The 16344-nt window shown below is 36.6% G+C and overlaps 1 protein-coding gene across 6 annotated transcripts in view; it reads right to left on the reverse strand.

Annotated features, from left to right (window-relative positions):
- Osbpl1a (oxysterol binding protein like 1A) overlaps positions 1-16344 on the reverse strand; it is a 202072-nt gene that overhangs the window by 42584 nt on the left and 143144 nt on the right. For 5 of the 6 annotated variants that reach the window (XM_020169703.2, XM_020169702.2, XM_020169704.2 and 2 more), the window contains one exon: positions 13145-13301. The exons of the other annotated variant lie outside the window; for it this stretch is intronic. In XM_020169703.2, the coding sequence (XP_020025292.2) occupies positions 13145-13301 (157 nt within the window). The remainder of the gene's footprint in view (positions 1-13144; positions 13302-16344) is intronic. 6 annotated transcript variants of the gene reach the window in all.

Below are 16344 nucleotides of genomic sequence, written 5' to 3' on the forward strand. Positions count from 1 at the left end.
ATTTAAAGTTTATCTGATATTAATATTAGATTTTTCTATACATTTTGATAATTTGTGATTATTTTTCATTTTTTATATCTTTTAAATTACATATGTATAGTAGCACTTTAAAATCCAGTTCTGCAGCAAAAAAGGTTGAGTGATTTTACTTATTTTACAAGAGGTTTTACTTATTTTGATTTTAAGTTAAAATTGTATACATAAAATCATATTTTTACTGATTTTCATACTAAATTTCTAAAGTGAGAATTCATTGTCAAACTTTAAGAACACAGTAAATTTACTTCCCACTTTTGTTAGTGTATTACCATAACTGCATTAACAGGAAAGCTTATGGAACCATCATGTTTTTTAAAGTCAAATGGACTGATGAGAAAATACTCCTGAACCAATGCTTTGGTTTAGAAAGATGTACCACTTGGGACAGCTGGACTGCCTCACTCTAGGCTTACTGCAGCACAACTAGGGGAAGGAAGGACGCCACAGAAAGGTAGGTCTTACCCTAGAGTCAGTGACTTTTCTCTGCTCACCCTTTTCTCTGAGATAACTAAGGTTTCATGCAATGGGTGCTGGAAAAGATGTTAAGTCACTGAAATTAAGAGTGAAGACAGAGTGTGTTGTAATCAATGAGACCTAGAAGAAGTGATTTTAATGACAGAATGCTGGTGACACATACGGTGTGTGCTGCAGAGATGTGAGCCAACTCACACCTTCCTGTTTCAAAGAAAAGTTTACCTAAGCTTCCTGTAGTGTGCACTGGTAAGGAGCAGAGAGGCAACAAGATGGAGAGTACAAATCTTCTACTAATAACACTCCATGTTACAAAGAGAAGCTGAGGCTGTCTCATTACTGGTAATCTTGTTGGTGGGGAAGGGGAAAGAAGCCCTTCCTAACCACCTAGAAATGTTCTGGGACATTTCTAAGAACTTGAATATGTTCCAGCTTGATTAAGAGTCTCCTTGTAAGAGTAAGAGGTACAGCAAAACTTAGGCTTCTCTACTAGAATGTAGGTCTAAGCGCTTGATGGAAATGGTTGATCCTTCAATGCAACTTTGGAGAAAGACTAATTTTAGTAGGCTGTGTGTTTCCTGGAACACTGCACACAAGGACTTCGTATCTCTGAAATAAGGGTTTGAGGAATACACAGAAATTATTTAACAACAAGAGAAGAAACAAGTGGAAGCAGGGATGCACTGGGAAGCACTGTGTTCATTTTGTGGTTCTGAACTTGTCAGACTAACTTCTCTTTAAGCCACACCTTCTTTCTCAGAAAAAATATTAACAATTTGTTGTGGGGAGATTATCAGACAGGCTGAGTTTGGCATGGCCCCAGCTGCAGAAGGGGGCAAAGGCAAGTTGCAGCATAGCTGCTTTCCTAAACTGTTGACATTCAGGTAAGTAGGAACACAGGTTTCTCTTATTGTAATGCCATGCCCCTCCCCAAGAACTGTTGCACCACCTCATTGTTTACCACTGGATATAAAAGGCTCACTGAAGGAGGACACAAGGTTTTTTGATGGGATGTTGACTGGCTGGCTACAGGCTGTTTGTGAAGCAGCTGCTGACGCCTCTGCCACTGCTGCTGCTGAGTTATGCTAGAGATTAGAGGAAACATGGACAGTGCAAGTCTGAGCACCGAGACATTAAGAAAGCTAAACAGAGAACATGGGACAGTGCAAGTCTGAGGCCAAAACTTTAAGAGAGATTAGGCTAAAGAAAAGCTAAAAGAAAACATAGGACAGAGCAAGTCTAAGAAAAGAGACTTTAAAGAACAGAAAAGACTTTAGAAGTAAGGTTTTAAAGAATAGAGAAGAAGAAAGACATCAGAAGTGAGGTTTTAAAGATAGAGAAAAGAAGCAGAGTAAAGAGACGAGATGTAAAAAAGCAACAAGGCTGTGTGTGTCTCCCTCCAAGCCCCCAGCACACCTGATCCCAACTTTCTACATGTCTGTCTTCTATCGTTTGTCATTTCTGCATCTCTCGTCGCCCCCAGTTAGGTCATGAGGAAGCAGAGCTGAAAAAGCTCATGAGAATTTGTGATTTGCTTTCTAGCTAGTTCAACATCTTGATTTAACTTCTTTTTTAATAATGTGAAATGCTTTTGACTACTGACAATCAGAGAGATAGGATTTCTAGGGACAGAGCTGAATTTCTGGTTTCTTCCTGCACTGTGACACTTAATACTCCCAGGGTGTTTGTTCTCTGACATAGATGCCAGTTTCCCCTCTGTTTCCTTTCTGACTGCCCGAAGTACAGAGAAAGTACTTGCAAAGGATGGCAGAGAAACCTTCTTTAGGTTTCTCTGCTGAGAAAGATTACACAGCATCCTAAACACACAATGAGATCCAAGCAGTACACCTGGCCTTCTGAGATTTTCTCATTATCTCCATTAAGATGGGTTGTGTCAATTATATCCTGAAGGAAAACAGCCAAAGAGCTTGCCTTTCACTAACGTTAAGAGAATGCATTGTTACTGAGAAAAAGCAAAACAAAACAACACCTAACTTCCATGAAAACATTATAATTTTAATTATTCCTACGTCCTTTGGTGTAATTTGCTTTAGTACGAAGTGAGTGGATATTGGGGATTATAGGAAGATAGAATATTTTTCTTTAAGAATGTACCATAACTTTCAATGGGTTCCTGTATTATTCTGGTTTGTTCAAGTTAATGCAGTTGGAAACTTATAAAAGCCTAGATGACAAGCTTCAGTTTCATGGTCACTTTAATTTGTAGTTGTACCAACCCTGAGCCAACAGATGGATGCCTAGAACTAAGATTCTAATTTTCTGTAAATTACTACACAAAAGAAGCAAAGAAAGCAACATTAATTAAAGGCTGGGGAAAATGAACTGAAATTTCAGAGTATAAAGCTGTTTGCTTAGGTTTGTATGTCTTTGATATTCTAAATACCTATTAAAAATCTACATTTTATGAAAAGAATAGTCTCTCTGAAGTCAGAAAACCTGGTTTGAATGTAGAGTCTCCCATACATTAACTAAGTGATCTTAGGCAATTCAAACTTTCTGTTCCAATTTCTTTACCTATAAAACTGAGGATATAATAATACCTGCCCTACCTGTAATTCAGAGGTATTTTGAGAGTCAGAAAGTGAGAAGTTTGTAAAAGTACTCAAAAACAGCAATTTATAATCCCAACATATGCCTTAGCCAACACTGCCATGCACATAATCGTAAAGAACCCTGGGTCTGTAGTGTGGGGAGAATACAGCAGCCTTTGAAAGAGACAGGACATCTTTCTGTGGTCTGTGTGTTGTGGGGTCCTGCTTGGCTTAGAGCAGAAGCAGCCAAGACCTGGATGGAGTAAATGCTTACCAAAAGCAGCAGCTATTGCATACTGCAGAGCTAGAACTGAGCTCCAAACATTAAAGCCAGTGGTTCTCTTTATCTCGTGATCATGGTATACTTACTTCACCTACTACCAGTTTTAGTGCTGTACTTAGGTGTTCTAAGACTCAAAATACCAAAGCACAAAAGTAAAACAATATTGCAGAGAACCTATGGTTGCACACTACCTATGTGGTTCATCCAGAATCACTGTTCTGCTGAGAACTGTGGATGGCCCCAGCTGTGCTCTCCTACAGGGATGCTTTGGCACTGGGAGGACATTATGTTCCATCTCTTACTAAAAGTTGGTTGGACCCCACTCTACTACAAACCACATCATCTGTTTAGATCAATGCTCCCTCACATGTCATAGGATATGTGTTCTTGGGTCTAGTTATTTGCATTTTCCACAGTTCTCCCAGGTGATAGCACCGTTTTCCTGTTGACAACTAGTGTGTGTGACTAATATGAGGCGTTGCCACATGAACAGGGAAGGCGTCTGAGAACATGGAGAGTTCACTCTAAGTTTCTGATTCTGGCTCAACATGGTGCTTCCTCAATGTGAAGCCTCAGTAGGTTATAATCCCAGACAATGAGCATGTATCATATTTTATTCACTCAATGTATTTTGAAAAGAATTGTGTATCAACAGAATTTTTCAAAAGATTTTAAAGTCATAGTCCAACAAAGTAACAAACCTTTAAAGAACCTCTGTGTCTTTTAAAATAGTCACTTCTCTAGCCTATTTACCCTTGCAAATCCTTATTATGTATGGTATTTTCTGAAAGAAAATTCTTTCTGAGCTAACAAGCAAAGAAAACAATACTGAAGAAAAGCAGGTCCCCTGAGGCAGTTTTCTCCTGGAGGCAAAATTTAGATTGGCACAGCTCCAAAGGAAAAGAGATGCTTCAATGTATTTGTGGAGAACAAATCCCATATGACATCAGAAGTCAAGATGCCTGATCTATGACCTATTATAAAATAGAGATAGACTAAACAGGTTAAAGCAGACCATTACAATACTATTTTACAGTGAAAAATATTTCTTAAGAGTTCAAAACCCTGTGCTCATGTGTGAGTGGGTGTGGGAATATCTTTAAATAAACAGAGCAAGACCTAAGCCAAAGTAATTTTGATAAATATTTAAGTGCTTCTTTCTTTTGACATTCTGTTTATAAAGCAAACTTGAAATAGAAATTGGATATTTACCTATGAGATTGAAAAGTAGAAGGATCAAAAGGTGAAAGTAATGAGACCTCTGCATGGGGAAAGTAATGTCAAGGGACCAAGGAATGAGTAAACAAAGCTGAAAAGCCTCTCATCACCCCTTGTTTACACTTCTGGCAGTGTAACTTTACATCCAGCTTTGTGGAGCCCAGGAACACTTTTACATTCTTGACACAAAGAAAACCATGTTTTGATTTAACCATACCATGAAACAGTCTTACAAAATATAATGGAAATCAAAGATAGTACACTTTAAGTATAGAGAAAAATTTTATTTCACATTTACCAAAAGAAAACAGTATTAGTTTAAAATCAATAATTTCACTTCAGCTATCTCTTGCACAAATTTCAATTTCAAAGTACAAGATTTACTTCCAAATCTATTCAAGACCTTTTCATTGAAGTTAAAAGAAAGTAAAAGGACAATTTCATTTACGCATGTATTACTTAGGGTTCATCTATTTTTATATGTATAATAGCACCTAGTATTTTTTTTCTTTTTTTATTATATTCATATGTGCATACAATGTTTGGGTCATTTTTCCCCCTTTCCCCCTCCCTCCCTTACCCCCCCAACCCCTCGCTACCAGGCAGAAACTATTTTGCCCTTATCTCTAATTTTGTTGAAAAGAGAGAATTAGTAATAATAGGAAGGATCAAGGGTTTTTGCTTGTTGAGATAAGGACAGCTATACAGGGAGTTGACTCGCATTGCTTTCCTGTACATGTGTGTTACCTTCTAAGTTAATTCGAAGTTACTAACCTTTTCTCTAGTTCCTGGTCCCCTTCTCCTATTGGCCTCAGTTGCTTTAAAGTATCTGCTTTAGTTTCTCTGCGTTGAGGGCAACAAATGCTATCTAGTTTTTTGGGTGTTTTACCTATCCTCATACCTTCCATGTGTGTTCTTGCTTTATCATGTGATCAAAGTCCAATCCCCTTGTTGTGTTTGCACTTGATAATGTTCACATATGAGGAAGAACATATGATTTTTGGTCTTTTGGGCCAGGCTAACCTCACTCAGAATGATGTTCTCCAGTTTCATCCATTTATCTACGAACGATAACATTTCATTCTTTTTCATGACTGAATAAAATTCCATTGTGTATAAATACCACATCTTCTTAATCCATTCGTCAGTAGTGGGGCATCTTGGCTGTTTCCATAACTTGGCTATTGTGAATAGTGCTGCAATAAACATGGGTGTGCAGGTGCCTCTGGAGTAACCTGTGTCACATTCTTTTGGGTATATCCCCAAGAGTGGTATTGCTGGATCATATGGTAGATCAATGTTTAGATTTTTAAGAAGCCTCCAAATTTTTTTCTAGCGTAGTTGTACTAGTTTACATTCCCACCAGCAGTGTAAGAGGGTTCCTTTTTCCCCACATACTCGCCAACACCTGTTGTTAGTGGTGTTGCTAATGATGGCTATTCTAACAGGGGTGAGGTGGAATCAGTGTGGGTTTGAGTTGCATTTCCTTTACTGCTAGGGATGGTGAGCATTTTTTCATGTGTTTTTTGGCCATTTGAATTTCTTCTTTTGAGAAAGTTCTATTTAGTTCACTTGCCCATTTCTTTATTGGTTCATTAATTTTGGGAGAATTTAGTTTGTTGAGTTCCCTATATATTTTGGTTATCAGTCCTCTGTCTGATGTGTAGCTGGCAAATATTTTCTCCCACTCTGTGGGTGTTCTCTTCAGTTTAGAGACCATTTCTTTTGTTGAGCAGAAGCTTTTTAGTTTTATGAAGTCCCATTTATCTATGCTATCTCTTAGTTGCTGAGCTGCTGGGGTTCCATTGAGAAAGTTCTTGCCTATACCTATTAATTCCAAGGTATTTCTTACTCTTTCCGGTACCAACTTTAGAGTTTGTGGTCTGATATTAAGATCCTTGATCCATTTTGAGTTAATATTGGTATAGGGCGATAAACATGGATCTAGTTTCAGTATTTTGCAGACTGCTAACTAGGAGCACCTAGTACTTAAAGAGTGAAAAATCACTCAATTCTTTGCATTTAAATAAGATCATCTCATTTAAATTTTTGTAATAAGTCAGCAAAGTAGGCCCTATCATTATATCTATGTTACAGATGAAGAAGTTGAGTTTCAAATAAATTATAACATGCTAACGTCAGGAAAGCGGCACACTACGAGATTCACAACCAAGACACTCTTAAAAATTTACACTTTTCTAGTTCACCAAAATCGTTTTTCAAAGTTTATATAGATATATACAAAAGTCAGGGGAAACACCCTGAGTTTAAAAATTTAATGGTGTCATTTGTTAAAGTTTTAAAAGTAAATATATTTCCCACTATGTTGTAAGAATTACACAGTTATTATCTTTCCTTTTGACAAATCTTGAAAAATACTTCCAAGTGACATACAGGAAAGGTTAATTTCCCTAGCAATTACTATAGAACACCTGAAAATAGTTAAATTCAACATTCCTACAGAAAAATGGGTAATAGATATGAGAAGCTTATAGAAAAAGAAATTCAACTAGGTGTTAAATATACAAAAAGATGCTGAACCTCCTTCATCCTTAAAATGGACATCCTAATAGGACCGAGGCTTTGTTCAATACTGATTTCCCAGCATTCCAGTATAGGGCCTACCATTAACAAGTATTTGTTGAATCAATAATTTGGCATGTATTTTTCAATTGCAAGGCCATTTCTATCATTTGTTTGCATTTCTATCATTTGCATGAAAACATTTCTATGTAGTAATAGTGGTTGTAAGGAAAGGAAGCAGCTAGCTTAAAAAGTGGGAGTTAAAATTTGTAAAATATATTATATTATACTTCAAAATTCTGAACCACAGGAATTTACTGCAATTCAAAACTGTAAAAAGAATCATCTCTAAGTCAGGCATGGTGGCTCACACCTATAATCCTAGCCTCTCAGGAAGCAGACACTGGGAGGATCAGCATTCAAGGCCAGCCCAGGTATAAAGTTCATGAGATCCCAACTCAACCAATAAAACTGGGCGTGGTCGTGCATACCTATTATCCCAGCTACACAGGATGCTTAACTAGAATTATCACATTCCAGGCCAGCCAGGGCATAAACAGCACGACCTTATTTGAAAAATATCTAAAGTGAATGGTTGAGCACCTGCCTAGAAAATGCAAAAGCCCTGAGTTCAAACCCCATACCACACACACAAAAAAATCAACTCTAACCGAACACACACATACACATTTTTTGAAGGTTGCAGAAGAATAACCCAGTTATAAACAATATTGGTCAAGAAGGAAGAGACCTAAAAATTGGGATTAGACTATACTGTTATTAAAATAAAAGAAAAAGCAAAGTTGAGAAGCATCTTTTATCTAAGGAAAAAGGGGGGAGGAAGGGATCAGCTCTATCTCACATAAAGAACTAAAATCAGTAACCAACACAGTAGTAATGAGCATACTTACCGCTCAGATTTTTATTTCTAAATATTATTTCCCACTAACATGAAACAGGGCTCCTTAGAAACACAGCTGTCTCTAGGTCTAAGGCAGGAAACAAGATAAGCCTGAAACATCTCATGTTGAAAAGCAAAGTAGTTCTCGAATATGCATAGTATTACATACAAATTATACCTTAAAACAAAACAAACCCTATAGGGACCCCACAGGCCCTTCTACAAATCTGGTTAATTCTGGGCAAGTCTCTTGCTCTTTCCCTCATGACTCCTGAGTCCTCTGGAAATCAATGATATAGCTTAAGTGCCCCTGGTCACTACATGTCAAGGAGTATTTCCTGATAACCAGAACATTTTTTTTTTGTACAGAGCAGCAGAGGATCTCGGGTGAGGTGATTTGTTACTGACTCTCATTCCCTGAACTAACCAAGTCTGAGTCCAGATCATTTGTTCCCCATCTGTAGGGAGTGAAATATCAAAATCAAGGTGGTCTTATTTCAGTGATTAAATATATTCAGAGATGAATAATTTTTTTACCACTAATAAAATTTTCTCACTATAATCAAACTTGCTCAAAGATAGTGTTTTAGCTTATATTTTCAAGCTCTTTGGTTTTACACTTGTGAGTGTATTCCTTGCATGAATTCTTCATATACAGAGAGCAACTGTAATTACATTCCTCTCTGTTCAGCTACCTAAGAATTCAAATCCAAAGCAATCATGCAGGGGGAATAAAGCTAAACAATCAAAAAGAATCCTAATCTGCCATTTCAGCATAAGAAACATTCCAGATTCTTAGCTGCATTTACTTTAGAAGGTTTTATTTGAGTCAATATATCAAGTGAAGGTTAATTAGAGCCAGATGAAAAAAAAAATCCCAATCATATTTCTATTGTGAGAAATTTCCCTATCATTTAACATTTAAGTGTTTGATTCATCCGATTTTAAATTCATCTGATTTTAAAATTATGTGCATTAATTCATCCCTTGATATCTACAGAGTACTGAATTCAGGCAGGACTCCCCTTGGGTATCAAAATCCATGGATCCTGAAGTCCCTTATATAAAATGGTGCAGTATTTGTAGGCAAAGTAGGCACAGCCTCCCAAATACTTTAAGCCACCTCTAAAGATTACTCATAAAACCTAATATAATGCAAACTGTATGTAAACAGTACAATGTAGTGCTTACATAATGACAAGGGAAAGTGTGTGTACACGTACAATTTTTTCTCAATTATTTTCATTCTGTGGTAGCTTGAAGCCATGAATTCAGAACCTACAGATATGGAAGTAAATAAAATGGGCATTCATTTCCTCCCTGCTCACCATATTAAATGATTATTTAAGCATCATTTACTAAATTGTCCATTCTTTTCCTCACTGATCTGCTAAGCTATCTCTATTACATGTACCAGGTTTCCTTGCATGTATGAGTCTTTGGAATTTTTTCTTTTCTTTTTTTCCCCCTACTGTACAGGCTAATCTATCTCCAGGAAAATTTTCAACTACAGATTTGTTATCAACCTTAACATTTGGTAGGACAACCACCATCCTTTACTTTGATCTGGTTCCTGGTTCTGGCTCTTCAAAGCCCTTGCTACCTAAATATGCATTTTAGAATCCATTTCCCAAGTTTTAGGGAAATAATTTTAATTACAATTATATTATGTCTACTGATTGATGTTGCAAAAATACCTTTATGACAATAAATTTTCCTTTCCAATAAGTTTTATTATTACCTTTTTTCTCTGTTTTGTGTAGTAGGGAGAGAACTGGTTAAAATTTATTTCTAGGCAAGCGGCTTTTTAATAGCTGTTGTAAATATTTCCTTTACCCAATTTTAATTCCTGTTTCTGTCTGTTGATGATGCATAGAAATGTAATTTTGTATACAGCAACCTTACCAAACATTCTTATTAACTCTAATAATTTTTCTATGGCTAACTGTGGGTTTTCTATAAGGACAAACAGGGCTTCTGTGGATAATGACAATGTCTATAAATATTTTGTGTGTTGTGTCTCTGGCTATGGGACCCAAATAATAGTGAACAGAAAAGACCAAGCATCCTGTCTTATTTCTGATGTTATAAAACCATTTCTATATCCCAACAAGCAATTTGTTTGTTGGGGTTTTGGTGGTGGTACTAGAGTTTAAACTCAAGGGTCTGGTGCTTGCTAGGAAGGTACTCTACCCTTAAGCCATGTACCCAGCCCTTTTTCGGTTTAATTATTTTTGAGGTAGTCTCTCATTTTTGCCCAGGTCAGCCTGTTCCATGATCCTCCTGTGTTGTTGGGATTATATGCTTGAGTTACCACATCCTGTTGTTTTACTTTTAATAAGATTAAAGATGTCCCCTTCCATTTGTGGTTTGCTATGATATTTATTAATCATGAATGACTCTTTCATTTTATTGAAGTGTATCAATTAGGAATGATCATATAAATTTTTCCTTTAAAATACTAATACTACTAATATAGTCAATGACATCTATAGAATTATAACATAGGTCCAACATTTTCAGATTTTCACTAATTTGCTCTACATTCTTATCTTTTAGATTAGTACCTAGTGACATGATTGAAATAAATATCTATACCTTTACTAAATATAACAATTCGGGCAAAAGTGCTAACAAGTTTGAAGACTAGAGCTCAGAATAGATTAGGCCCAAGTACAGACAACTGCTCCTATGAAACACAGCAAAGATGACAATAGTCCTATAAATATAAACCCAACTACAACATGGTATAGGCTAATTTTCCACAAAACAACTTGGTGTATTTTCTGGAATAAAAAAAAAAAAAGTACACTATCAAAATGAATGTAATGAGATTTTTAATAGTTCTCACATTAAATTTCTATGGCACAAATGGTTTCATGGCTTTAAAAAAGTGATTGAAAACACCTGTTCTATTTTATCAGCAAATTAGTTAAGCTGAGAGTATAATTAGTAAGGCTTCTCATTTCCCCTTTAAGAATATTTGTGTTCTTTCTCTTTCTCTCTCTCTCAGTTTTATAATCCACATCTTCCCATGTCTTCCTACCTGAATTTAAGTGTGTATTTACCAAGTGCTAACTGTTGGATGGAGTAAGGGACTAGTTAAGTAACCTTTTTTCAATATGAAAGAAAACAAGAATATATGATAAGGTTAATGCAACTTTCACATGAATTTTATGAATAAAACGCAAGACTACAAATGTTTCATGGTCATTTTTGGCTTAGACCTAAGCAACACCTATATTATGTAGCAACATGTCTGCTTTTTTCAAACATCACCACAATTATATCAACAACTGTTATATTTTTAATATCAATATAGTAAGTACACAGTATAAATGCAGATTCTTATAATGCAAGTCAGGGTGTAGGGAAGAGAAATCAGATAGAATTAAACACCCAAAACTTTTTTCTTATTCTAAAATTAAACTTTGAAAATATGCATGGTATATACTCTGACTATAGAACTTTATGGAAAAACCCTCCACAGGCATTAAAACCTCCTATAAAGCTACTTTTTAAAAATAGCATATTGTTACATTTGCCATGTATTAGGCTGCGGACGATTTCCTTAGTTTTCCTTTTTTGATCTAACTGAAAAATATGGTATTGCATTTATAGGTTTAATAAGCTGCATCTCGTTTTATAGGTTTAACTTTCCTTGTTAGGTCACTACCTCATTGCATTTTTTTTTTTAATTCTTCCTTAGTGACTTGTCCTGATATCAAGCTTCAAATTTGTACTATTATGGGATTGTCTAATATGAAACATAATACAAGACTATGGTATAAATATGTCGAATTATGCTAAATGCAAAACAGCTACTGTTGTGACTACAGCATACATACAAAAGGGCATCCAGGCTTTGAAAAGCTGCAGAGAAAGCTCCCCTGCTGCAATCTATGGCAGTTATTGTTCCATGCACAGTACTCATTTTGTTACTTTAATAATTATATCAAACTTCATGCTTTTTGAGTTTTTGAAAGATTTCACCTGTTTTCTCACTAGATGGCATGATGCATGTGTCAAACAGTTAAAGGCTGTTTTCTCTTTAGCAACTGATTGTCTCACCAGGTTTACTGTTAGGTATTTCATGTCCTGGATGCAATTTAGCCCTGGACTCCAAAGAAGCTGATGGTGAACACAGAAGGGAGGAATGACTCACTGTGGTACATCACTTACAATGGTAAATTCCATCAAAAGATAGTCATTATAAGCAAGATGACAACTTTTAACTCAACAGAAGAAAACTATTTTTATCTAGTTCATTAATCTTCTAAGAATAAACATAAGCTAATACATTTTTGTTAACAAGAGGAAAATATACATAAATCAGGGAAGTGATGTGTACATTTTTTCCCAGAATAATACTTGTGACCAGTTGTGGTCAGAATCATGTTGTTACACAATCTACAAATATGAAACAAACAAAAGACTATTTTGTAGAAATTAACCCTTAACAACTCCTTACCCAAAAAGTAGTTTTTCACAAAAACAACAGGATATAGATAATGTTATAATTTTTCCTGTGTGGATACCAGCATGCACATATGCCACTGTGTCTTATAAACTTGTGCCGAAACCAGAGAACTCTGGTGTTCATTACATCTCATTCATTTGAGACAATCTCTAAGCACACTAAACCATCAAGGGAATAAAAACACACTAATATTATTAGATAGTATACAATGAATGTTCTCAGCAAATCAAGGGCTTTAACAATAGTCTTTGTTTAAATTTAACGAAATTATGTCAATGGCTTGGCAATATTACCATTCAGTCTTTAACCAACAAGATCAAATGACTTGAACCAAAATAGCATTGGGAGACAGAGTCATAAAAGATGTATGATGAAAAAGGGAACACAGCATCAGTTTCAGTAGGTAGTTCTGAATAACCTTTCTAAGCTGCCAACTAAAGGACCTATACGCTCCCCTGAAAACATGGTTGTTAAAACCAAGTCTGTGCTCTGTTGCTACACATACAGATGACATTTTCTTAAAGGACCAAGTATTTAAGTTAAATTCCATCTTTAAGGTGGTATAGTCATATGAATAACCAATAGAGGAGAAAAAGTTGAAAGAAGTCACACATTTCTTTGTAAGCCCAAATTTACTGTATAGTAAGAGTAATCAGCACTGCCAAAGGCCATCCTACCTGTGCTTTTTGATGCCATTGGAGAGAGCATCTCCCCCACCACAATCTTTTCCTTCAGACATTCTGTGCTTTCCACTGCTCAAGTGCTCTTCTTTCTCTTCAAAGGAGGGTGCTGTCACCGTTTCCAATTGACTCAGGGACTGCTCGGACTCGGAATCTGTGGCATAGCAGGCTCATGGTGAATGAATTGAACTTTGGTGTGAGGCTTCTGTAACAAGGGTATCTCCCTTAATGCACCAGGCTTTGAAACTCAAGCAGCATACTTTGTCCTTCAACAACCCATCCGTGACACACGTCCTCAGAGATTTCAAAGAACCCGCACTCAATAAGGCTCAAGTGGATTTATGAAACAGATGCATTTATATAAAGTTATAATTAAACTGATTTTATATACTGAAAGAGATTTCTAAAGATTACCCAATTCTTTGAAAAGTCATAAACATGATTCCTCCAAATTTTTTATTCTCTTCCTTCATAAGCATAACTTACAAAAAATTTTAATTTTTTAAACTCATAGCTGGGCACTGGTGGCTCCTGCCTGCAATCCTAGCTACTCTGGAAGCAGAGATCAGGAGGATCATGGTTCAAAGTCAGCCTGTGCAAATAGTTCTTAAGACTCTATCTCAAAAATACCTAACACAAAAAAAAGGGCTGGCAGAGTGGCTCAAGTTGGTAGTGCCTGCCTAGTAGTGGGGAGGCCCTGAGTTCAAAGCCCCAGTACTGCTAAAAGAAAAACCACAAAACCCTCGTGTGTAACGGAAAAGCTGTAGCAGCTATATTTATGAGAAGTTTAAATTACAATCAATACTGTAGACACAAAAGTAAAGGTGATTTAAAAATACATTTAAAAATATTTTTCCAGTATAAGATGTTATTTAAATCCTTAAGAACTGAAGCCTGGAGTGTCCATGTATCAATTATCAGGCAGACATTCTTAAGATGGAAATGCCACATTCCCAGTTGGCTATGTATTCAGAGTGGAGCCATCTGCCCATTGGAAAATAGTAAAGTGACTCATTTTTGTACAATTCATGATAGATTCCAGTCACTTTCATCTCCTCTGAGCATCTTCAGGATGCTTTCATTAGGGGAGGTAGGTAGATGGGGTTATCAACAAGTGTGCTAATGGTCTCATGGCTTGTGAGTGGGGAAGCCAGGATCTGAATTCAGTTTTCTGACTCCTTGTTTAATGCTTTATTTTAGCTTGAAACACTACTAATCTTCAAAGAATTTTATAGGGTATCTCAGTTTCTATTAAGACAGAAATTCAAGGTAACCTATGACTTCCCATTTGGACTATCTCTTACCTGTCCTCAGCCCTATGAAAGATTTGGACACACATTCAAGCAAACTTCCTTAAATACATTTATTGACAATCTGTTAGGTATGTATTTTAGGTGATTTTTTTTTTCTTTTGGAAACAAAATGGTTTAAGGCTTTCATTTCCCGACTACATTCTGTAAAATATGGAGCCAAACGTGTGGAGCCATATTGGTATCACAATTAGGTTAATTCAGAAAAGTAACTAGTGGGCCACAGCATTGGCTGCATAGCCACAGGTTTAACAATACAGTACACCTTGAGCTTTGATGCAGGGACCCTCTGAATGATGTCAGTTACTTGTAGAAAGACTATAGTTTTGTTCTCTTGCATGCCTCAAAATAAAGAAATATATTAGTCCCCCTTGCCCACAGTTTTGCTTTCTGTGGTTTTAGTTCTCCAAGATAAACCACAGTTTAAAAAAGTCACATAAATAATCCCAGAAACACTTTGTAAGTTTTAAACTGTGCCATTCTGAGTAGCATGATGGTATCTCCTGCTGTCCACTCTATCCTGCCTGGCCTAAGGACACATAAGGCAGAGAAGGGTTCAGTCCATTTTTTGGAGCAGGCAACGGAGTAGTATCAGAAAAGGCTACCAAGAGAGCTAGTGCAATGGTAAGGGTTACAAAAATGAAAGCGATGCTTGGCAGAGGCAAGAGAGCTGCTTGAAAGGAACAGGAGAGACAAATCCTGAATTAAAGATGATTATAGCAGCCTTGGGTGGGGGCCAAGGGTGCCTTTTCACATCTACATTTTAAAACTTGTTCCACATGAAAAACATTAAGAATTGGAAAAGTCAAACAACTTTATCTGCATTAGTATTATTTAAGATGCATTCTTAGTTTATAATTTAGATGTCAAAAAAATCAAAAAGCAATCAAACAAAAAAACCTCAAGCGTTTATGAAACATTACTATGCACAGGATATTGTATTTGTAATTTAAGAGATACAAATTATAAGGCAGGGACTTGCCCATCTAAAAAGAAGTTTTCTTGTGAGTGTGGTTTTGTTTTTTAAAGCCAAAAAGTAGATGTACAGAAAACACTAAATAACATGCTGTAAGAATTTCTGTAAAGAAAAGACAAACTTTTCCAAAACAAGATTTCAATGTAGTAAATACATGAGCTGAAGATCTACTACCCTCATCTGTATCAGGCACATTAGGGACACATGCAGGGGACTCACCCCCAGGAATCCACCATTGGATAGTAGTGCAGATCCTTGTCCTCTGTGGCTACCAGCACTTGACCCACTCTCTGTGTCTCCTCTCCTTGCCATCTCCTGCCTGTTTCCCTGTTCTGGCACCTCCTTCCTCCCTCTTCCTCCATATTTACTCCTCTCTACCTTGCTCTCAAACTAATTCTCTAATATAACAAATCAGTCATGAAGCTGACGCTAGAGGATGAATAAAAATCAGAGGTAGGCAGTGGCACAGAAAGGATATAAAGTAAAGCTAGAAGCCAGGTGCTGTTGACTCACACCTATATCCTAAGCTACTTGGGCGGTTGAGAGCAAAAGGATCACAGTTCGAGGCTAGCCTGGACAAAAAGGACCAAGACCCCCTTCTCCACCAATAGCTGGGCATGATGCAGTGCACCTGTCATCCCAAGCTACAGAGGAGGCTGAGATTGTGAAGATCATGGTTTCCAGGTCACCTCTGGCAAAAAAAAAAAAAAAAAAAGTTTGCAAGCCACCATATCAATAGAAAAAAGATGGGCATGGTGGTGAAGGCCTATCATTCCAGCTACTTCAGGAAACATAAAAGAGGAGGATCTCGCGGTAGAGGTCAACCTGGGCAAAAAGAGAAATCCTATCCCTAAAACATAACTAGAGCAAAAAGACTGGAGGCATGGCTCAAAAAAAAAGTGGTAGAGGGC

The sequence above is a fragment of the Castor canadensis genome, chromosome 4 (assembly GCF_047511655.1).
Source record: "Castor canadensis chromosome 4, mCasCan1.hap1v2, whole genome shotgun sequence".
Taxonomy (NCBI): domain Eukaryota; kingdom Metazoa; phylum Chordata; class Mammalia; order Rodentia; family Castoridae; genus Castor; species Castor canadensis.